The sequence below is a fragment of the Rhincodon typus genome, chromosome 10 (assembly GCF_021869965.1).
Source record: "Rhincodon typus isolate 14 chromosome 10, sRhiTyp1.1, whole genome shotgun sequence".
Lineage (NCBI taxonomy): Eukaryota > Metazoa > Chordata > Chondrichthyes > Orectolobiformes > Rhincodontidae > Rhincodon > Rhincodon typus.
Window position 1 is genome coordinate 23,886,274 of NC_063341.1, and position 24,884 is coordinate 23,911,157.

A 24,884-nucleotide genomic window follows, 5' to 3' on the forward strand; every position below is an offset into this window, starting at 1 on the left:
TCTAGTTGGTCCAATAGCGACAGCTTGCCTCATCGGTCATTTTAAAATTGGATTGAGACAAAAATATGCAAGGAGGTTAATATACAAAAGAAAAATAGTTGTTTGTATATAGTACCACAGTTGTGAGAGAAATGGTCAGGTACAGCTGAGGGCCCCATCAACCACCTGGTGGGGAATCCACAGCTGAGAAAAAAAAGGTGCAAATTTCTGAGTACCCTCCCATGGAAGTGGCATTAGCAGACAGATGCAACGGAGACAGAAAGACAGGGAGAACAGAATGGAGTCTTTATCAGAAGTAGGGTAAGAGGGTGACCGCCAAGTCAGTGGATTTGTAGTGGATATCAGTGGCCAGTCTATTCCCAAAAATGGGAGCAAAGATGTTGAGGAAGGGAGGAGTCAGAAATAGACCAGGTAAAAGGTGAGGAGTAGAAACTGGAAGCAAAATTTATACATTTTTCCAATTCCAGACGAAAGAGGGAAGTATCACCGATGATGTCATTGATGTACTGGAGAATGAATTGTGGGGAGGGACTCCAAATAGAATTGGAACAGGAAATATTCCACGAATCCCACAAAGAGACAGGGATAACTGGGGTCTGTTCTACACCCATGACCACACCTTTGATCTAAGTCCGCACTCCCCACCCACCTGCATGCAGATCCAAGAGGATTATAAGTCTGCATTTCCATCACCTGCAGCAGGATGCCACCACAAGATGCATAGTTTCCCTCCCCATCCTCGTTAGCATTCAGCTGGGGCATTCCCTCAGACATCCTGGTCCTCTTCTCCTCCACTCCCAACGTCTCAGAGCTTAATTTAGATAAACAGGAGGCGCTGCATTTTGGTAAGGCAAATCAGGACAGGACGTGTACACTTAATGGTAAGGTCCTGAGGAGTGCTGCCAAACAGAGATCTTGGAGTGCAGGTTCATAGTTCCTTGAAAGTGGAGGTAGACAGGGGAGTGAAGGCAGCGTTGGCTATGTTTCCCTTTATTGGTCAGTGCATTGAGTATAGGAGTTAGGCGGTCATGTTGCAGCTCTACAGGATACTGGTTAGACCACTTCTGGAATACTGCATTCAATTCTGGTCTCCGATGTTGTGAAATTTGAAAGAGTTCAGAAAAAAAGATTTACAATGATGTTGCCAGGATTGGAGAGTTTGAGCTGTAGGGAGAGGCTGAATAAGCTGGGGCTATTTCCCCTGGAAAAATCAGGGGCTGAGGGGTGACCTTAAAGAAGTTTTATAAAATCATGAGGGGCATGGATCAGGTGAATAGCCAAGGTCTTTTCTTCCCCTCAGGGCAGGGGAGTCCAAAACTAGAGGGCACAGTTTTAAGGAGAGAGGGGAAAGATTTAGAAGCAGCCGGAGGGGCAACAACTTCACGCCGAGGTGGTGTGTGTATGGATTGAGCTGCCAGAGGTGGTGGTAGAGGCTGTACAAATACAACATTTAAGAGGCATCGGATGTGTTTATGAATAGGAAAGGTTTAGAGGTCTATGGGGCAAATGGAATTAGATTAATTCAGGATATCTGGTAGGTGCAGACGAATTGGACCGAGGGGTACGTTGCCATGGTGTTCATCTGTGATTCCATTACAATTGCAGATGTAACACTTGTCCGTTTACTTCTTCCCTCCTCAGCATCCAATGCCCCAGACACCTTCCAGATGAAGTAGTGATTTACCAGCATTTCACTCACTCAATCCAGTCTACGGCATTCACTGCTCACAATTTGGTCTCCACTACATTGCTAAGACAAACCAGGCTGGGTGACAACTTTGCAAAACATCTACGTTCTGTCTGCAAAAACGACTTGAGTTTCTGGTGCCTGCCACTTCAAAGCATCAGTGTTCCTTGGCCAACATTTCTGGCTTGGGCCTGCTGCAGTGCTCCAGCGCTCCAGCGATGCTCAGTGCAAGTTAAAAGAATAATATCTTATTTTACATTCGGAGACCCTGCAGCTTACAGGTCTCAATAATGAGTTCAGTAATTTCACAGCCTGAACATCATCTTCCAAGACCCTATCCCAAACCCCACATCTGTGGCTTTCATCGCAGCCAATCCATTTTCACCTCCTAATGGTCCCTATTACCAGCTTTTCTTTCTCCCCAGCTCAGCATTGTCCATCTCTTAATCTGCCTAACCGCTGTTCTCTCTTTGGGTTCCATCTTCATCTATCATTTACTTCTTTACCCTACCCAACACCCCACCCTCACCATATATATCACCTTTTCCTAATTACAAATCGGTTCTAAAGGAGGGTTCCAGGACCCAAAACATTGACGCTATCTTCTCACTACAGATGCTGCCAGACCCCTCCAGCAATATGTTTTTGCCTGAGAACTTAAAAGTACACTGTCCAATAGACTTGTACGTCTAGTGATGAAACAGCAACTAAAAGTTATGCTATGAATTCATCAAGGCTTCTAATTCAGTGATGCAGAAAATATATTATTCTAAACTTGTATTCCATATTATCAAGTTTAAATTTGCTCAGCTGTCAGTATTTTTATTTGTTGAGCCCTTATTTGGCCATGTATGCAAGATCATTTGCAAATATACATATGGTTCAAGGTCTTAAGTTAAAGCCAATGTTTATTCTTTCTGCCCTCTTATTATTTTCCTGAATTCTTACCTTCCTTCATCAATGAAGTCCATCACCAGGGTACTGACTATAAATAAGATGAGTAGAGCGATGAACATGTGATAGATAGTCCGGATGTGATTCACTTGAAACAGCTCACTGAATGGGGAACAGAGAAGCACTTTTAATCTGTGGTATGTTGCAACATTGTTGCACTGAGAATTAAAAACAAACAAATTACTTAGGATAAGGGAAACGAAATTCAATTGCTTAAGCACAAGTTTAGAAATGCAAACTCAAGGCAATCGAGAGGACAAGAACTGAAAATCAAGTACATTTCCACTTCTGGCATTTTCAATATTTGGCAGCTGTTTCCAGTTGCAAAAATTCGGAGAGTTAGGAGGGTGGTCACACACAAAAAGTGTACTCACTCAAGCAGAGATCGCCGAGATATGAAGTGCTTTCCCTTCTCTGGAGGTGCCCTTGCCTGTCTTTAACCAGATATATTTAAATTAGAACTTAACAACACAAGACCTTGAATTAAGATTAACTTCAACTGAATTATGTCAAAAGTCAAGGTTAACAATGACAAGTCATCAGAATTTAAAATCCCTTTCAAAAACTAAGAAATGAGTCACCATTCAGCAAATAAGTGCTGAACTTACATCACCCTCTTTACACACTTTACTGTATGCACCACGTAACCATCTCTCCATGGATCCTGAAGCAAACATTTGTTCTTGCTTACTGTTTCACAAAGTAGCACCCACGAGAGACAAAAAAGATGGCACCCCACACTACTCTCCCACAAAATTTCTGGAACCAATGCTTGAAATGTACCACACTGGCACAAACAGTACTAGTTCCATGTCGGTAACGTAGTTTGGAAAACCTCAAGTTCTTCTCCTTAGAGACGAGGAGACTTGACTGCAACGTTAAAAAAAGTCAAATCTATAGAGCATACAGAGGGAAAGCTAAACCTTCTGTCAGCAGGACTAACAACCAGAGGTCATTGGTTCAACGTAATTGGCAAAAGAACCAAAAAAAAGGAAAAACCAAATCACAGAATGATTATAATGTGAAATGCACTGCCCAGAGGGGTGGTGGAAGCTGATTCAATAATGGTTTGCAAAAGGAATAAGTACGTAAAAGGGAAATAATTTGCTGTGCTACAGAGAAAAATGGAAGGCAATAGGTCTAGCTGAATTTCTTATCCAGAAAATTGGCAAAGAGTTAGGTAAAATGGCAGCCTTCTCTGAAGCTGACTCTTTAGCCTGCTTGACCTTTCATGTACATTGCCTCTAGTGTTCATATTTCCTTCATTCCTTACCTGTGAGCTAAAGCTGTCAGTTCTTTATTCACTGATGCACATAAGAATGGAGAAACAGAGTCTAGGCTGGTTGATTCATCGATCAGATTATCCACAAAATGGTTAAATTGAAAATCAAACTGCTTCAACAAGTCTGTCTTCATTTGCTTTAAAAAAATAAAAATGGAATTAAAATCCAAAGTACAACTTTGATTCATAAGATTCTTTTCAATTTAAAAAACCCAAAAGGAACTACTCAGGTGCTATGTATCTCACATGGTTCTCAACACAATTTTAAAAGGTAAAAACAGAAATTGCCAATGAAACTCATCATGTCTGGTAACATGTGTGGGAGTTAACATTTCGAGTATGGTGACTCCTCAGACTGGTAGCAGCTAGGACCAAGTTATTTATGTTGAAAATCAAGTTCCAGAACAGAATGGAAGGGAACTTGTGCCATTGTTGGAGGAAGAATCAGCGAGGATTAAAATCTGTTCCATGAAACATGATAAAATCATGCTGTGTAATGAAGAATTGTTACAAATGTATCAAAAGCAGCTCATGCTGAATTCTTTCATTCTAAAAAAGTCTGCAATATTGACTGTTACAATCTAACACAATATATTACAAACTTTATGTTCACAAAACTTCAGTAACCAGAAAAGCTAGAACTACAATATTTAGTACTCCAAGTGATGAGAATCCAGCAGTGCGAGTATAAAGGAAACCAATCCAAAATTACGAGACCAGGTTAAGGCCACAAAAGGTTGTTAAGAACCACACACATTGAACCATGAACTTGAAGGAAAAAGGAAAAAAGGTCCATCATTAAGAAAGAAATAACAGGACATTCACAAAAACTGAATGCAATCAAACAGTCAACATAGCTTACTGTGTAACGATGCTGTTGCTTTTAAAAAGGTTATTTTGTCCTGGCTTTTCTTGAAGAGAGGTTGTAAAGGCAGAGGGAGACGGCCTAAGTCAACCATCAGAGCAGGCCTTTAGGTTTTTTAAAAAAACAGTTGCAACAATGGAAGGGGAGTGACCAGTTATCTCAGATCAAGCTTTCTAGTTTTTTTTAAAAAGCTGTAGCAGTCAGAAGCTGTTTGGGTCCCAGAAGGTTGGAGCTTCAGTACAGTAATTCCTAGCTGCTACAGTCTCTGAAACCTCTTGATGTTGTTTCCTCCTGGATTGCAGAATTGTCTGTAAGAATCCATGTCTGAATTTACCTTTTTGCCAACGGGTGTTTATAGGATGTTACTATATTGAACAGTCAATTAGAAAAGGCACTGTATCTATTATTTGGTTAAGTTTTCCAATAGTTAAGTTATCTAAATTCCTCTTTCCTTTGTTTGTATTTTAACTATGGCATTTAAAAAATTGTGTTCTGCTTAATGTTGAGTAGTTTGACTAGTTAGATCACATCTGGAATGTGCAATTCACATCTTTCTTTAAAATAAGAAAAAGTTAGGGTCTAGTCTACCTTAACATATTTTGAGGGGGATCTGGTCTAGTCCTTAACAAGTGAAAGACAAATAATGTTTGACAAATTTGCCACTGTTCTTTCAGGATATAACAAGCAGCGTTAATAAAAGGGAAACAGTAAACATAGTGCATTTGGATTTTCAAAAGGTATTTAATAATGTGCGATCAGCTTTTATGTGGCACAAGACAGATGATCACAGTATTAGGCGTAATATATCTGCATGGACCGACACACTGAAGACCAGGTAAGGATTAGAGAGTCTTTTTCAGATTGGAAAGGTATAACTAGTGGAGTGCCACAGGCAAAGTCTGAGGGCATCACTCATTTACTATCTTTATCAGCGACTGAGAGGGGATAGAGTGTACTATATCCAGATTTGCAGACTACACAGAAATAGATGGGAGGGCATGGGGACAGATAGGTTAAGTGAGTGGGCCAAAACTTGGCAGATGGACGTAGGAAAGAAAGCAGTCAGTCAGTCATTCACTTTGGTTGGTAGAATCAAAAGATAGATTAATCATGTAATGGAGAAAGAATCTAGAGCAATCTGTGTTCTTGTGGCTGTAAGTGAGTTAGCATGCAGGTCCAGCAAGTAATGAAATTCACAAATAGAATTTTGAACTTTGGGGGTTGGAGTTTAGAAATAGGGAAGCCTTATCACAACTGCACAGGATGTTGGTGAACTTGGAGTACTGTGTACAGTGTTGGTTTGGTATTTTAAAAGGGATATACTGAATGCAGGCAGTCAAGAGAGATTCACTAGGCTAATTCCACAGATGGAGGGGTTAACTGATCACGAACAGCTAAACAGTCAGGCCTTTATTTTGTAGCGTTTACTACAATGAGGAATGATGTGACTGTTTAGTGTAAAATTGTCACAACATTGAGGGGTCTTGACACAGTAGATTTGAGATAACACTTCCCAACTGTGGGGGAATCTTAAACAATGGTACATAGTTATAGAATAAGGGGTCACTCAGTGAGATGCAAAATCATTCCTTCTTCAAGAGGGTAGTGAGTATCCAGCATTAGCCTCCACAGCTATCCAGAGAAGATAGATCACTGAAAGAATTCAATGAAAAGGCAGATTGACCAGAAATATCAGGGAGTCAAGAGCAATGAGAAGTTGTGGCCTGAGGCAGATGAGTCATGATCTTGTTGAACAGGAGTCAGGCCTGAGGGGCTGAATGGCCCACTCTTGCTCCTATTTCATGCTCCTTATTGAAATAAACTTTATTAAGCAGATTTTAAATTAGATGGCTGGCCTGCGCAGCATTTAGATGCAGACTGGAGAGAAATGAACCAACTGTGGTCAGATAGGAATATGGAATTCACAACTACAGTGATTGAGGAGAACAGAGAAATTTTTCATAAAGTACATCAAAAGGGTGAAATGAACTAAATTGAGTGGTAGGACATTGGTAGAGAATAAAGAAACATCAGAAACCTGCTAAGCCCAAAGATTTTTATTCTGTTGCAAATTTCATACAAAATATCTGTAGCAACGGACTGACCAAGTCAACAAAACATCATGCGGGGCTGGAGAGATATGGCACTACGCTGTGCAGCAAAATTGTGGGGCCACACAGATCAGGTGATGGTGACATAATATTATTATTATTATTATTATTATTATTATTATTAACAACAATAACAACAACAACAACATTAGTGGACTTGTCAACCAGAAGCCCAGGCCAATGGTCCTGAGACATGGGTTTGAATACCATCAAGGCAGCTGAGATAATTTAAACTGAATTAAAAGAAAAACCTGCAGTTGAAAGTTTATGTTAATAATGACCATGAAACAATGGTCAAGTGTTTTAAAAACCTTCCTTTATGCAAGGAAATGTGTTATCTTTAGCCACTCTGGTCTACATGCAATTCCAGACCTACAGCAATTACAGTTGCATTCAAATTAGTTTCTGAAAATGGCCCAGCAAGCCATTCAGTTCAAGGGCCAAGAAAGATAGGCAAATCATTTGAACTACATTCTTCCCTCTCTCTCCTTTCAGTCACACACTTGAATCTTTTCTGATGTAACTTGTTCTGCTCGAGTTAAAAAGATTTTCTTTAGATGCAAACCACGCAGTCAGTAGAACAATGCAACTCAAACCACACGGTTCAAGGGTAATTAAAGGATACCTACATCCTATGAAGCAATGAAGAAAGCAGACAGTGTCCATCACAATTAGAGAATCAAACCATCCGCGCTTGGTATTCAACGGTATTAACATTGCTGAAACCTATACTAACATCCTCGGGGTTACCATAGGGCAGAAACTGAACTATGCAAAGAAGAAAGAGGCAGTGAATTCACCTCCTAACTCTCTGAAATCTGCTCACCTTGTATAAAGCACAAATCAATACTCTCCACTGGTCTACATGAGGCCAATTTCAACATTTAAGTTTCAATATGAAACATCACAATCAAAATCAGCACCCCATCCAGTACCTTCAATATTCAATACAACCACCACTGACACAGGAGCATTAATAAGTCACTTTATACTTCCACAATCACCAAGCCTCTGTTGACAAGACTATGCAAATCTATGACTGACACCACTGAGAAGGACAAAGCCAGGTTTATGGGAAAAACCATCAGCTGTAATGTCTCCTACAAGCCACATACCACCTCAATTACAGCTGCATCAATGCTGCTGGATGCAAATCTTGAAACTCCCAACCCAACATCATTATGGGTATATCTACACTTGTTAGATTGCAGCAAGTTGGTGGTTCAGCACCACCTTCAAGGGCAAGTAGTGATGGGCAATAAACGCTGACCCAGCCTTATCAATGACATTCACATTATAGAAGTGAAGAAAAAGAGAACTAACACAATGAAGGCAGTGTACTAATAATATTTTTTGATACCAGTGAAGAAAATCTAATGGTATGTCTTAAACTGCATTTATGAAGTGCTTAGAGTGTCCTCTGAACACAGGCATTTTTTTAACACTATCTGAAGGTAATTTTGATCTTTCCCACAGCTTCCAACATAGTTTTATGGCTGGTACAGTTTTGCTGCATGGCAGGGCATAAGTGGTAGCTGCAGTGTAAATACACAACACAATTTACACATGTGTGTTTTATTTTATAGCTTCTCGCAATCATTAAAACACTGCATTTAAAAACTGATATGAATACTGTCTGAATCACAGGATTTGTTATAAAATAGTTTCAAAAACCGAAACAACATTCAACGCAGACTACATCATACACTGAAGAATAGGAAACAAACTCTTATTTAATTTTGATGTATTTCACCTCCATAGAAACAGCAAACTGGAATTCAACCGAATCACAACTGTCATGATTTTGAGAAGGAGGTCATTCAGCCCATGGTGCCTGCCGTGGTTCTGTTAGCTAATGCCTAACTCCAGCTGTTTTCCCCCATATCCCTGCACACCATCTCTATCCAAATTATCATCCAATAACTTCTTGAATGCCTCAACTGAGCATACATCCACCATACTTCCAGGTAGTGCATTCCATAACTAACTACTTGCTGAATAAAAGAGATTCAAGTCACATCACCCTTGCTTCGCTTGCGCAAGTTTAAATCTATGCCCTCCCGTCTTGTTCCATTTACAAGAGACTGAACAGCTTCTCCCAAACTACTGTCCAGCATACTCAAGGCTTTGAGCATCATCTTCAAATCTCCTCTCAACCTCCTCCTCTCCAAGGAGAGCAGTCCCAACATCTCCAAACTATCCTCATAGTGGAAGGTTTTCATTCCTAGAATCATTCTTGTAAATCGCTTCAGCATTCTTCAAAATACATTCGCATCTTGCCTATAACGTGGTGCCCACAACTGTCCGAAACACTCCAGCTGACATCTAACAAATGTTATGCAAGTTTAACAGTGCCTCTCTTTTTAACTTTGTGCTCCTATCGATAAAGCCAAAAACACTATATGCTTCATGAATTGTTGTCTCCACCTGTCCTTCCATCTTCAGTGATCTGTGCATTGATACACCCAGATCCCTCTGCACCTGTAACCCCTACCTCATACTGTATGTACCAATGCTCTTCCTACCAAAGTGCACACTTCTCTGCATTGGACCTCACCTGCCAACTATCTGCCCACTCCAACTTGTTCATGTCTTTTGGAATTCCATGCTATGCTCCTCACAGCAAACTTGGAAGAATTGTAAACTATCATCTGACCAACTTCAAAATTGGCTTCTATACACCAAGATCCAGGTCATTAATATACATCAGGAGAAGCAAGGGACCCAATACCAATTCCTGGTGAACTGCATTATAAATCTTCCACCAGCATGAAAAATATCCATTGGCCATTACTCTGTTACCTATTAGTCAGTCAATTTTGTATCCACTAAATGAGTTTAGCACAGTCATGCAAATGCACAGGATTGGCCTAGTTAAAAGGGGAAAACGGCTGAAGTAAATCATGTTGGAAATCATTTCAATCAAATATTAGAAAGCTTACCTCAGCCTTTTGCTTGAGCTGCAATTTTCTATTTATCACATGTTCAGCATCTATTTTTCCTGAAAAGAGAGAGAAATCTTTTTACACTCAAACGGAACAAAATCAGTTTCACCAGAAAAGATCATGTTGTTTGAGGTACTGCACACAAGAGTCTATCAAGCTTGCTCCATCAATGTGATCACACTTCCTGTGGGCTCATTGCTAATGCAATTTCTAACATTCAGCCAGCTGTTATTTAAACTCATAACAGTCCTTGTCAAATTAAAAATTTTCCCAAGAGGTTAGTAATACATTTTCTTGCAATCTTTTAAAACAAGTGACATGTCATACTGTGCAAATTTAGGCTCTGTCATTATATCAAACTTTGACGCAGGAACTTACAAATGCTTTTACTTACAAACACAATCAATCACATACAGGAGTCTAATAAAGATCTGGCATGCAAACAGTCCCTGTACTTACGAATGGCTCCTTTATATTGTGTTCCAACTTGGGTACAAATTGACTCGCAAATGCACTCAAAAACGGAACCTGTTTGCAATACGGGCTAGGGGGTGTGTGCACTGCCTGTAATCTCCTGTCCTCACTGAATCGAATTAACAGAGTTTTAATTGTTTTTTTAAGTAAACGTTAAGAGAAAAAAAGTTATTCTTTGAGAAGTTGCCAAGTACAAGAAGCTGGCTCAAATTGCACTACAGATTGAAATGAAAAGTCATTTGTCATAACTGCCCCCGTGAGACCACACAATCCCTCCTACTTATTGCTTTCTCTCTTCATGACATGACAATAGGATGACTGGCAAAAGCAACTATTCAAAAACAAAGATTAGAATTAACCTAAATTTGTATAACTAAGTTTTAAAGAAATAAACAAACAAACAAACAAACAGTCTGATGTTCCTTATTAAAAAAACAGGATGTTGGGTTCAACATTGGTCCTAATAACTAAGCAATACTTGAAATAATTTGAAGTTAAATGTGATAATTGAAATCCGAGTATTCATCTTGGAATTTCAGCATGCTTTAATTCAGTTGTTCCATACCTAGATTAGCTCCAGCTATTTGTTGAGCATTATTTTGGGAAGTACAAATGAAATTCAGAACCTCAATGGGAAGTTTTAGGCATTCTATGGAACCAGAGTTTGACATCAGTTCAATGTTGAGTGGTTCAATGCCTACAAGTGTTACTAAAATGAAAATCAATGCTTTGTTAGAAAATAAAAGGGTTTGTATACAGATCAAGAAGCTTGGATGTAGTCTTGCTCTATGAAGGCCTGTCTTTTCAACTGTTTTTCTTTCAAGGGAAACACTCAAGAGATGGATGCTTGGTACTCAAAGACTGCAGGAAATGCAGGAGTAAACACTAAGTATAAACAAAAAGACTTTGGCAGCTGTAATTGTATGTTCTGTTTCTTATTTATGGGAGTGCACAAAATGTGTGAATTAAATTTGCTGTAAAACAATACTTTCAATTAATTCCTGAGGTGCAAAGAAAAATTATGAATTCTGTCTGCAAGGATTTAAAAAAAAAAATCATGAAACAACAGCTGCATATATAGAACACAAGGAGATTATTACCACATAGACGCTTTGCAAGTTTAATACATTAGTGACAACCCTAATTTAAGTTAAATCATGATTTTGTTATTAGTGAGTGAGATTGTTATATGACCTGCAAATTGCATTTCCTGCAGCCTGCGTATGAAAATTAACATCATTTCAATTTAATGCCAACAAGTTGACAAAAAAAAACTTAGAGAAAAGCTGCTTAAATGCATTACATCATGTCAAATTAATCTAAACAGTGTGGGGATCAGAAGTATAGGAAGGAACATTTAGAGAGAAGGAATTTATTGCCAAGTTACTTACATATTCTTTATTCCTAGTTACAGATTAATTAATGAAGTCTGCATTAAAAACTGACATGGTGGTTCCCTAATGCAACTCAGATAAATGCTGCTCTATAATTAGAGCAAAATGTTGAAAAATGAGAAATTCATAATCTGAGGAATCAGCCTGGAGGACAAGAATGTGGGAACTACTAAATGGGACAATGTTTTAAATGCTGTAATTTTCCATTCCTTCAAACATAAAATTTTGTATCTATTATTAAAGAAAACATTCCCAACTTGTTAATTTTCCATGAACAGCATTTGACATGAGCTTTATGGGTTTAAGTACCAATTATATAGTTATCTAGAACTCCTCTACAATATCTCAAAATTAAATAAATTTCTACTTAAAACAGATTCTCTGAAATCCTACACCAAGAAAATGTGGAGTAAGAAGAGCCCACAATGCTTCCTTCAAAGTGCAATTGCTGCACACCACTGACATCATGGTTCCATGTTTTGGGTTTATTATGCCACACAAACCACAAAATCCAAATTTAAATTTCAGTCCATTATGGAATCAACTGCTTTCAGTTGGAGTGCAAGTATAACAAGTTCAATTTAGTGTGCTGTGGAGTTGGGAGAATGAAGGGTAAAGAGGGATAATGCTAGATGAGGTCAATCAGCATCTGAACTAAGAACAGCCAATCTTAAATTCGAGAGATGCCTCAAGTACACTAGTGACACTGAAAAGGATATGACTATAACGTCCACTTGTTCGAACAGTCCAGTAACAAGTAACAAGTACCGGTATCTATGCAAAATTAGACAGAAAACTTATTTTTGCCTCAAGCTTACTTTTTCTTGTTCGCTAAAGAAGAAAAAACAAATCTAAAACTAAAAGGTCAATCAAGCAGCAGGAATACATTTTGCAAATTAAACATCCACAAGCTGTTCTAACATTTCCAACAAACTCAATTATGTACAATTCCCAGACAGAATGCATCGAGGGTTGTACTTCACACTAGTCAGCCATTCTAAATCTTGCCTGCAATCCATGAACTCAAAATCATGTGAGATTTTCTGATAATTTTTTGAGCTAAATATTGCTATCTTTTTGAGCCAAGTATAGCCACTCATTTTCATGGAGGAGAGGAGGTTGAAAATAACGGGGAATTTAATGAAGAATAATCAATGCAGTCCAAATGCTGTCATACAGAGGCTACATCCAGGTTCCTTCAGCCTACAACATCATGATGTCATGGCTAAGAGTTAACAATGCCTCTGGAGGACTGAAAAGCATCACACTACGGAAATAATCCACCTTCACTGTAAGCCAATTCAAACCAGTCATTGCTGTGGGAACAGGGAGAGGAAGGGTTAAAAAAACAGTTTCATTTCACTATTCTTAATGACAATCTGCCAGAAATATGTATTTTGTGAACCTGCTCCAAAGAAAGGAAGAAAAAAATTCTACAACTGTTGTTTTGAATAAATATCAATGCCTGTCTTCAACTCTTCTGCTGACAACATATAGAATAGTTACTGTAGTAAATGACAAGAGAACAAGATGTATAGGAATAGCAAACCCATAATTTACAGAAAATGTTAAAAATTGTGCACTGAGTTGTAATTAAAAAGAGGATATAGAAAGTGTTTTTATTGTATGTCATAAGATACACACAAGGCCATCAGATGCACGATCCCCCACAAGTTGAGGCAACCACAAACGATTCATGATTAACTTCTAATTTTCCTATTGCATTTATAGCAGATTTGGGGCTGTTGGTTGAGAGCCACATGCAAGTTACCTGATCTATTTACACTAACTCTTATAAGATTTTATCCTCAATGGTGAAATCAGGACAAATTAGAAAGCAAAATGAGAAGCCCAAAATTGTCAAACTAAACACTGATCTTACCCAGTTGGCACTGTTTTGTCTTTTCAACTGACAACTACCCAGGTAGTTTGATTAACAATAACACTATACATTTAAAACACTTTAAAAAAACAGCTAAAAAGGATTACACAACAGGCTGTTTTACTAGTGCTATTTTATTGAATTGCCACACCTAATCTGATTGAAATCGGTGTTACATGAAGTTGGTTTTTAAATAAAAACAATACACACCTCACAGCTGATAGTAATGAACAAGTCCAGACGTACTGAAAGAGGGACAACCATCTCATTGTTAAGTATGTGTGAGGTTTGTTTAAAAAACATTTTTCAGTTTCCCATTTTCATAGCACCTATATTCCACTTTTACAGTGTTCAAAGTAACTACCCTTGTGTCATACATATGGCCTCCCCATCGACAACACAAAAAACATCTATACATTAAACAAGCATGCTATTCAGAATGGAGTTGAGTTCTGTTCTTCAATTCCAAGAGAGGGAAAGCAGAACACCTAAGATATTTTAATGCCCAAGTTGTAACATAAAGGAAAAGGAGGAGGAGGAAAAGAAAATGAAGACTACATACTGCTGAAAATTCAAAGGGTTAGCCTTTGATACAAATGAAATGCTGTACTCAAAGATAAGTCACCTACTACAGACATGTGGCTGAACGGGAATCCTGACATGCTTAATTGCATTTTAGGAATAAAAAAGACAAATAATACAAAGTCACCGAGCATCATGATATTTGCATTTTAACTGCTGTAATGGCTTATCTCAAGACAAAGAACTGTTAAGAAGCTGCTGGATGTTGCAAAGAAAAGATGGCAGGTGCTGTTACTTTAATAATTAGAGATCAGCCAGGTACCTATCTTTCAAAATTAAGCAAATAACCATCTTTAGGATAAAGCGTAAGCAGATAGCCAATTGGATACAAAATTGGCTTGAAGGTAGAAGAGAGAGGATGTTGGTGGAGGATTGTTTTTCAGACTGGAGGCCTTGAATCAGTAGTGTGCCACAATGATCAGTGCTGGGATCCACAGCTTTTTGTTATTTATGCAAATAATTTGGATGTGAAATATAGGACGCATAATGATCAAAGAACAGTAGAGCACAGGAACAGGCCCTTTGGCCCACCAAGCCTGCACCAACATATGATGCCTTTCTAAATATTTAAGATTTTGCTTCTATGCAGTCCGTATCCCTCTATTCATTGCCTGTTCGTATATCTGTGAACATGCTTCTTAAACTTGCTATTGTATCTACGTTCACCATCTCCTGTCGCAGTATATTCCAGGCACTTAGCACTCTATGCATAAAAAAACCTGCCTTTCATCTCCTTTAAATTTATTGCCTTTTACCTTAAATGTACGTCCCACTGTAACTGACATTTCTACTCTTGAAAAAAAAGAAAGACTCCAACTATTCATGCCTCTCAATTTCGTAAATGTCTATCATGTCGCCCCTCATCCTTGAGCATTCAATAGAAAACAAACGAAGTCCATTTAATCTTTCCTCACAGCTAATACCTTCCAATCCGGGCAACATCCTGGTAAACCATTTCTGTACCTCTCCAAAGCCTCAACATCCTTCAGGTCGCGTGGCGACCAAAGCAGTACACAATATTCAAAATGGTTACAAAATTTGTAGATGACACCAAAATAGCTGTAGTGGACAGTGATTAAGATTATCTTGGAGTACAACGGGAGCTTGATCAGATGGGCCAAGGAATGGCAGTTGGAGTTTAATTTAGATACAGTAAATGTGAGGTGTCGCATTTTTGCATAGACAGACCAGGGCATGACTTATTCAGTCAATGGTGGGACTCAAGCAAGACTTTAGGGGTGCAGGTGCATACTTCCTTGGAAGTCGAGTCACAGGTGGACAGGGTGGTGAAGACAGCTTTTAGCACGCTTGCCTTCACTGGTAGTGCATTGAGTACAGGAGTTGAGATGTCGTGTTGCGGCTTTAGAGGACATTGGTGAGGTCACTTGTAAGATACTACATTCAATTCTGGCCTCCCTGCTAATGAGGAAGGATGTTGTTAAACTTGAGAGGGTGCAGAAAAGATTTACAAGGATGTTGCTAGAACTGGAGGGTTTGAGCTATAGGGAGAGGTTAAATAGGCTGGGGCATTCTTCCTCTGGAGGGTTGAAGGCTGAGGGTTGACCTTATAGAGGTTTATAAGATCATGAGGACCATTGATAGGGTGAATAGCCAAGGAATTTTTCCTGGAAGTGGGGGGTGGGGGGGGGGGGGTAGTCCAACACTAGAAGTCACAGGTTTAAGGTGAGGTGTAAAGGAAAAAATATTCTAAAAAAGGACCTGACGGAAAAAAGGACCTTTTTTCCATGCAGAAGGTGATGTGTATATGGAACGAGCTGCTGAAGGCAGTGGTGGAGGCTAGTACAATTACAACATTTAAAAGGCATCTGGATGGCAACATGAACAGGAAGGGTTTGGGTGATATGGGGCAAATGGGACTAGGTCAGATTGGGACATGTGGCTGACATGGATGAGTTGGTGAAGGGTCTGTTTACGTGCTGTACAGCTCTATGACTTTTAACTATTTTGATAATTAGCTTTCTGGTTGACACATCCTCAGCAGCATTTCTGAGCATCTTGACAGGGAGAAAACCAATAAAGGGGGGGACACAGAGTGGTACGCTAAATGGTAACTTTGTATGCAACAGGAGCAAAAAACAGCCTGTACAACTTGCACCTTTGCAATTATATGGCCAGAAACATGAAACAGCATATTTCAGTTAGTTTAGCATACCTCGATCTCTCTTGTATTTCCAGGTAGAATTAAATAAAATCATTATCGGATAATGCCTTTCAACCCTTGCATCTCAATTAAATTTTCTTTTGCAAATATTTATTAAATTCTTTTAAAAATCATATTCTTCTCTCATCTGTAATGAAGCATTTCATTTCAAAAATTCAACTTCTTCCTTCACTCAAAGCTCATAAAAATAGTACTCTACCCTTGCCAAACTTAAAAATTTTGAAGGGTCCTATAATACCTCAATTAAACATCACCACCTCAACAAAAAGTTCCAATTTGGAATATTTATTATTCCTAATGTTATTCTATCAAGTCTAAGAGAGCATTTAAAAATAACCAACATATTTCCTGTGAAAACCTTGCCTTAAAAATCTTACAGAAACAGCCTACCTTGCAAAATAACTTCGTATTTTGAAAAGGAATTGACAACGAAAATATTTAGCTTCATGTGACCTCCATCAAATGAAGAACATAACTTAAATTGCAACATAAAGGAAAGCATTATTAAACTGTTTATCTTTTTGTACTTTTATCATTTGCAACCAAGTGGAAGGTTATAAGACAATGGATAAGTTCCAATTTTGCTTTCACACTATAAGGTCAAAGCTCAAGTAGCAATATGATGCTAAGATAATGCCTCAGTTCATAATTCAAAAGGTATAATGGTAACATAGTGCGTAAAATGCCATATAATTTTTCTACACAACTGGTCACCATTGTCATGCACCCCATGGGATCTTGGAGGTGCTGAGGGACAAACACCAGTGACTGAGGAACATAATTGATAGAGAAAGAAAAGCTTTCTGGGCTTAGTCACCTTTGGAACTATTCTTCATCCAGATAAGGACGTATTTGACTCATGTAATAGTTCAAGGAATCAAACGCTTTCCAATCACTCCTATTTAAGAATTCACAAGCTAAGCACAACTTAATCAATGATAGTATTATTGCAGAACTGTTCACGCTTGATGCTCAGGCTTTAAATTTAATGCCACAAAATTTCAGTTTGACCTTAAATGTAATTGTCTACTCATAGACATTGCCAGCTTTTAAATTCTTCAATCCTTGGGATATGAAAATAACTAGCAAGACAAATATTTGTAGGACATGAGACAGAGACAGACAATAACATGGTCGTACAGCCTCTAACTTTCAACTGCTGCAGCCTTGTGTTAACATATTCAGGCAATGCTGTTATGGTGGTATAACGAAGAAACACAATCAGATGGTGCGTGATTCAGGGAACAGGGGTGGGGGGGGAGGGATGTCACAGAAAGAAAGCAGTCTTAAAACTGCATGGTTATCCTCAAAGTCCTATGACTGGAAGTAATGACAGCTTGTAATTTGCTTGGATTGGATCTTTGCCTTAGGCATTTCTTGTTAATCACAGTCTGAACAACAGTTCATCCATGCAGCTGTAAGATAAATGGAAAAGCAGAATGGACTGCTACCATTACCTGATTTTGTTCGAAGTTTTATTGAACTTACACTAACATAGTTAGGAAACTGGTATATTGGAATGTCTCAGCTCTTCTATAGGTATTGACACATCTTGCAATGCTAATCTGATCATTTTAACTGATGTGATTTCTCCTCAGGCAAGCTCGCTCACCGTTTTCATCCAATTCCAATAACATCATAACTCATGAGCACAAACCAAACAAGTCAGCATACTTCAAAAAAAGTTACTAAAAATAACCAGAAAATTCTCCATTCTAGACTAGACTCTCTCTTCCCTTTATAGGAGTCTTAATGGTTACTTGCTTCTTCTGAAGAAATTCTCGTTCTGAGTAAAAGATGTCCTTTTCATATGCCAATTCCAATAGTTCTGGGGTCTTGTACCACAGTCATCATGTCTCTTCCTCTGGGCTGGGGGCCAGGATACAAGACCCACTTGCTCGAGATGTGTGTCACAATATCTCTGAACAGGTTGATTATAAAACTGTTTCAAAAGCTTAATGTATTTCTTCTAAGTATCACCACGCCCTCAAGATCTTTTCCAGAGTAAGGTAGCCAACTTTAACTTAAAGCAGAAATTTCTCTTGGTTTAACATCATTTGTTTTCATAGTCATTGCCCCCATTCGTGATTTGTGCATCTGATTTGCTCCTCGACTCACTTCACAGTTTGATCTATAATTTATATTACACACAGACATATATCCTCTTACTCATCCTTACAATACACATCTCATTTCTACATGCTTACATTCATCATGCATCTACTCAAGCCATCATTTTACTGACAGTGCCTAGATCTCTTCAGTTATATCACATTGTTGTGAGTGAAATTTAATATTTTGATCTCAATAAACAAGTCCAGATTTTTAATATTAACCTTGGTCCAGTAGTGGCCAAGTTCCACTCCAGAGACTTGAGTATATAATGTAAACCAAGACTTCAGGACAGCATTGAATGAATACTACAGAGGAGAAATATTTCTGAAGAGACATTATACTCAGATGGTGCCCTCTCGGGTGAGCATATTCCACAGCAAAACCAATTTTGACCAAAACGGTGCCTCAATAGTTTTCTGCCATGTCGGATTTCAAAGATGTCTCACATCATCGCACTAACATCTCTGACTTTATGATATCCACCAATGCAAACTTGATCAAACACTTTGAAAACCTATATATTTTTAAAATCTCCTTGCATCTATTGAAATATCAGAGACCATGTCCACAAATCTACATTGCCAAATAAAGTCAGTGGCAGACAAAGTGTTAACTCTGAAGATTATCAACCCAAGCACATCAGCTATTGATGATCTGAAGAGAGAGAGACCACTAACTTCAATAAGTAAACTTGCAGTTGTTACCCAAATGATCTGTGCAAAAAGGTTTTACACTTTAAACTAAAAAGTTTACGAGACAAGGGAAAAAAAAAACAAGGCAAATACTACTAACTTAATATTGATAAATGCATATAACTGTAACCTGAAATTTTTAACATACTACTTCCTATTTAATTCTTAGTTGCATATGAGACTTTATCAATACTTGCAAACATGCTGAGCTTCTTTCACTTCAGAGACCAAACCAAAAGTCTGTTCTCAGGAAAGCACTTGATTTTCCACAATTTCCCAATCTAGCTCTTCCTCTGTAGGGTACTCGACTACTGTCTTCCATTAGATCTACCAGGTCAACCAGCCAATTTATTAATTTCTTGTAAATTTGGATTTCTCATCACATCGCAATTCCTACCCAGTGAGGAGGTTAGGAATACCCGCAGTTCTCAATAAGCTCCATGCTCCTTGTCACAAATTCACCACTGTCTTCTCACCATCCTCAAGTGACTGCTGTTCCTATGCAAAAGGAAGATTGTTTCCCTGCAAATTTGTGTTTACATCTACCTGTTCAGAATTATTATACCCCAATGGAGACATCAACCCAGGAGAAAGGGACACTACCATTTCACCACAACAGGCCCTTCCCTCCCTGCAATCTTTCCCTGCAGCAATGTGACACAGTTGCCCCAAATAGAAATTTAACAAGCAACTTTAACTGTCAAAACTCATCATTGATTTGGAGGTGACGGACACAGTCGCCCTTTTGTCTAAATGTACGTGAATTATTTAAACACCTTTTGAAGGCAACTGTAAATACAGGTCTTCACCAACGCTTTAAAAAAAGGGCCACCTATTACTCACTGTCTACACACTTCTAATTATAACCCTTTTAAGTAAATACAGACCATCATTTGAATTGCATTCACATTACACTAGATTTTACCAGGTTTCTGAAACTCAGGTTTTACCTCCATTTATCTCACATTTACAATGTCAACTCTTGAAAAGTTATATTTCCAAGAAATATCAAAGATGAAACTACATATTCATAAACTGAACATGCATCTCATTCCATGCGACAAATCCTCAAATGTGGTGCACAGTCGTAATACAATATTAAGATATTCAAAAAGTCTGTCGTCAAGTCTGCTCCAGCTCCCATCTAATGTTTATACATGTGCACATTTCCCAGTTGATTCACTGGATACTGCTCACTAACAGATTGAACCTCCAACGATTCAGAAGTAACAGAACTCACTGTAGGATCCCAACTATCTTCCTAGTAAGAACCTAATAAAATTTTGAATCTAGGAGGTTTCAGTTTTGATGCTTAATGTAGCAGTGGATGGTATCCTTATTCAACATGTTATCAGAAAAGCTAGGATTTACTCAAAAATAAATTTGATTAAAGCAGACAATATGACCTCATTTGAACTTAAAAGTGGAGTTTTCCCTCAACACTACTCAAACTTCTTTATTTCTCCTTTTGTCCTTGTCAAATGCACTGCAAAGATGGAAATCTCTGGGAATCACAAAGTCAAGCCATTTTTGGGCATATTGTCTCCTCAATGAATGACAATTTACCAATCAACCTATTCGAGACATTACTACATACCTTTGGAGCAGGTGGGAGTTGAACCTGTGCCTCCTGGCTCAGAGGCAGGGACACTACCACTGTGCCACAGCGCTCCCATCCCATTGCATTTTTACCATAAGCATGAAAATCACCCAATTACCAACAGGCAGTTGGATGCAGAATCAGTTATCTGTTAATTGCAGATGGGAAATTGCATAGACAAGTTTACACAGCTTTCCAAAATTGTTAATTTCAGCTCAAGTTCATGGCAAAACACTACTTGGCAAGTCAATTTATTCACAAGAATGCTAATAATGAATTACACAACAAAAACTGAATGAAGCTTTGTCTTTTTTTTTTAAAAAGAACATGTTAACAAATTTCAAACTTCTTTTGGAGAAAATACATCAATAGTAGAATGCTAAATGAGGGGCTAAAAAGAACACTTTATCCTTTCAATACTTCGGTAAATGTGCAAGCTACCATTAGTCAGAGCAGAAACGCTTGGTTATAATCCACAATAGATGCAGAATTACTGATGTCATTGAACGTCAACTGTGTCTAATAATATGATTTGATTGAGAACAAAGATTTGACAGGGACAAGGAAGGCATTTTAAAAAAAAAAGTAGCAGCCTGACTTCACACTCCTGGTTGCTAACCCTAAGTAGAGAAAACAGTTGGGGTGTAATCTATAAATGCAAAAGCTTCACAGTTCACACACGTTAAATTTTTGTATGATCAAATTTAAAAATCCAATCCTCTCTGTTCGTACACCAAAATAAAAATCACTGAGAACAAGTTCAGAAAATAAACATAACCATTTAATAGTTCTATTGGTGTACAGCTTGTTAACTTCTAAATAAATGAAAAACTTCAATGCAACAAAATTTTCACAAATTGCATGGCACCCGCACTGCAAAAATCAAATTCACAGAGCCTTTGTGAACTGATGCAAAGTACACAGGATCTCTCAAATTTGAGATGAAGGTGTGACCAGTTTCAATGATGAGACCTAAACAGATGTGTTTGTAAATATCACAATGCTGGCATGATTTTGGGCACTATATTCAGAATTTTGACGATTCTGCACCCAGCAAGTCAATTTCACGTTATACTCTAACCCTTGGTTACTGCTGCTGAAAAGGGTATGGACATCAAGAACGGTCAGCAACAGGCTCAGCTGCGATGTTCCAATGACTTGTTTCAGATCAGACCTTAACAACGACCATAGTGGCAGGCTTCAAGTAAGTCAGCACACAATCTTCCATCAAAGGTTAGGTATCTGGGAAATGAAATCCAAAGGGGCCCTCAAATGAAAACAAAGATTTCATTAAAACCAATACCCACATGGACAAAGTTCACCATATCCAGCAACAACATAACCCAAAGACAAAAAAAAAGTGAACCTTTTCAGCTTGGATAAAATTACATATTACATAGAACACAGAGTTCAACAAATGTTCATTTGAAAAGAAGCCTGCTGAAGTTGTTCAGCAGCGGGAGTCCAGGAGAGAGTGCGAGGGCAGCCAGGAAGGTAAAGCTTTCATTATAAAAGTCATACCTCGCGTGACTGCGGCCTTCAGTTGTTCAGCGGAGAAGGAGTCCCAGAGCGGGTGCGAGTGGTTAGCTGGGTAACAGTTATCTTTCACCCAATAAATTTGGGAAGTAACTAAATTGGGAAGTAACTGTGGCAAAACCGGAGTCTGTTTGAGTATATAACGGAGTAAACTTACTGGCGCAGAGAACACTTAAAGAGACAACATTGCGAAACTAAAAAAAACTAATTAATTTTAAATAATTAACTAAGTAGAGATGGCAGGTCAGGTGATGTGTTGTAGCTGTATGATGTGGGAGCCAGCTGATCCCATTGAGAACGGCAGTGACCACATCTGCAGCAAGTGTTGGCTGCTTGAGGAGCTCCGGCTCAAAATTGATGAGCTGGAATCCAAACTCCAAACACTGCGGCACATCCGGGAGGGGGAGAGATACCTGGATGCTGTGTTCCAGGAGGCAGTCACACCTAGTAGATTAATTAATGTTAATTCGATCAGCGGCCAGGGACAGCAGTGTGTGACTGCGAGTGAGGCAGGTAGAGGGACGCTGCAGACAGGAACACAGGAGCCGCAGCCCTTGACATTGCCCCACAGGTATGAGGCACTTGCTCCCTGCGTGGATGAGGAACAGGGCTGCAGGAAGGATGAGTCAACTGACCATGGCACCATGGTTCAGGAAGCCATTCAAAAGGGGGGAAGCTAAAGGACAGATTGTAGTTGAAAGGGATTCCATCATCAGGGGGAGAGACAGTATCCTTTACAAGCAGGATAGAGAATCCCGCATAGCGTGTTGCCTGCCTGGTGCCAGAGTGTGAGACATCTCTGACCGGCTTGAGAGGATACTAGAGAGGGACAGGGAGGATCCAGTTGTTGTGGTCCACGAAGGTACCAACAACGTAGGCAGGACTAGGAGAAAAGACCTGTTTCGGGATTATGAAAAGCTAGGAACAAAATTAAAAAACAGACCTTCAAGGGTCATAATCTCTGGATTGCTGGCCGAGCCACGTGCAAATTGGCACAGGGAGGCGAGGATCAGGGAAGTAAACACGTGGCAAACAGAGTGGTGTGGGAAAGAGGGTTTCTTTTTCATGGGGCACTGGCATCAGTTCTGGGATAGGAGGGATCTATATCGTTGGGATGGACTCCACCCGAACAGGGCCGGGTCCAGTGTTCTGGCAAAAAGGGTAAATAGGGTGGTCGATAGTACTTTAAACTAGTAAGGTGGTGGTGGTGGTGGTGGTGCGGGTGGTGAGCATACAGGGAGTATAACAATTAATGGAAGGCAAAGCAGCAGGTTAGCAGGTGACAAGGAAGATTCAACTCCATTGAAAATTAGGAAAAAACCTAAAGGGAAGGAGAACTCAAGACCTGTTAGTAATGGAGGTGATAGGACTCAAAAAGAAGGTGCAAAAACTGGCATAAGGGCACTTTATCTGAACACTCAGAGCATTCGAGACAAGGTGGATGAGTTGACGGTGCAAATCATGGCAAATGGGTATGATTTAGTGGCCATTACAGAGACATGGTTGCAGGATGGTCATGTCTGGGAGTTAAATATCCAGGGGTATCAAACTGTTTGGAAGGACAGACAGGAAGGTAAGGGAGGTGGTGTCGCTCTGATTTTTAAGGATGATATCAGGGCGGTAGTGAGAGATGATATAGGTTCTACTGAACAAAAGGTTGAATCAATTTGGGTGGAAATTAGGAATAGCAGGGAAAAGAAGTCACTGATAGGTGTGGTCTATAGGCCACCAAATAATGACATTGTGGTAGGGCAGGCAATAAACATGGAAATAGCTAATGCATGTAAAAATGGTACAGCAATTATCATGGGGGATTTTAATCTACATATCAATTGGTCAAACTAGGTTGGTCATGGCAACCTTGAGGAGCGGTTCATAGAATACATCCGCGATAATTTCCTTGAACAATATGTAATGGAACCTACGAGGGAGCAAGCTATCCTAGATCTAGTCCTGTGTAATGAGACAGGAATAATTAATGATCTCACAGTTAGGGATCCTCTCGGAAGGAGCGATCACAGGATTTAAAATTTAAAATACAGATGGAGCATGAGAAGGTTAAATCCAGTACCAATGTCCTGTGCTTAAACAAAGGAGTCTATGATGGGATGAGGGAGGAGTTAGCTAAGGTAGAATGGGAGCAAAAACTTTATGGTGGGTCAATTGAGGAACAGTGGAGGACTTTCAAAACAATTTTTCACAGTTCTCAGCAGAAGTATATTCCAGTGATAAGGAAGAACTGTGGCAAAAGAGATAGTCAGCCATGGATGTCTAAGGAAATAAAGAAAAGTATCAGATTGAAAAAAAAACACATACAAAAAAGCAAAGATTAGTGGGAAACTAGTAGACTGGGAAATCTTTAAAGGCCAACAGAAAGCCACAAAAAAAGTTATAAAGAAAAGTAAGATAGATTATGAGAGCAAACTAGCTCAGAATATTAAAAAAGGCAACAAAAGTTTCTATAAATATGTAAATCGCAAAAGAGTGACAAAGGTAAACATTGGTCCTTTAAAAGATGAGAAGGCCAATTTAATAACTGGGAATGAGGAAATAGCCGAGGCATTAAACAGTTATTTGGTGTCG

The 24,884-nt window shown here is 39.0% G+C and overlaps 1 protein-coding gene across 6 annotated transcripts in view; it reads right to left on the bottom strand.

Annotated features, from left to right (window-relative positions):
• The window catches only part of soat1 (sterol O-acyltransferase 1), a 61,526-nt gene that overhangs the window by 24,333 nt on the left and 12,309 nt on the right, over positions 1-24,884 (bottom strand). For all 6 annotated transcript variants that reach the window (XM_048602036.1, XM_048602038.1, XM_048602040.1 and 3 more), the window contains exons 3-6: positions 9,842-9,900; positions 3,915-4,060; positions 3,016-3,075; positions 2,636-2,743 (exon numbers count right to left, since the gene is read on the bottom strand). In XM_048602036.1, the coding sequence (XP_048457993.1) occupies positions 2,636-2,743; positions 3,016-3,075; positions 3,915-4,060; positions 9,842-9,900 (373 nt within the window). The remainder of the gene's footprint in view (positions 1-2,635; positions 2,744-3,015; positions 3,076-3,914; positions 4,061-9,841; positions 9,901-24,884) is intronic.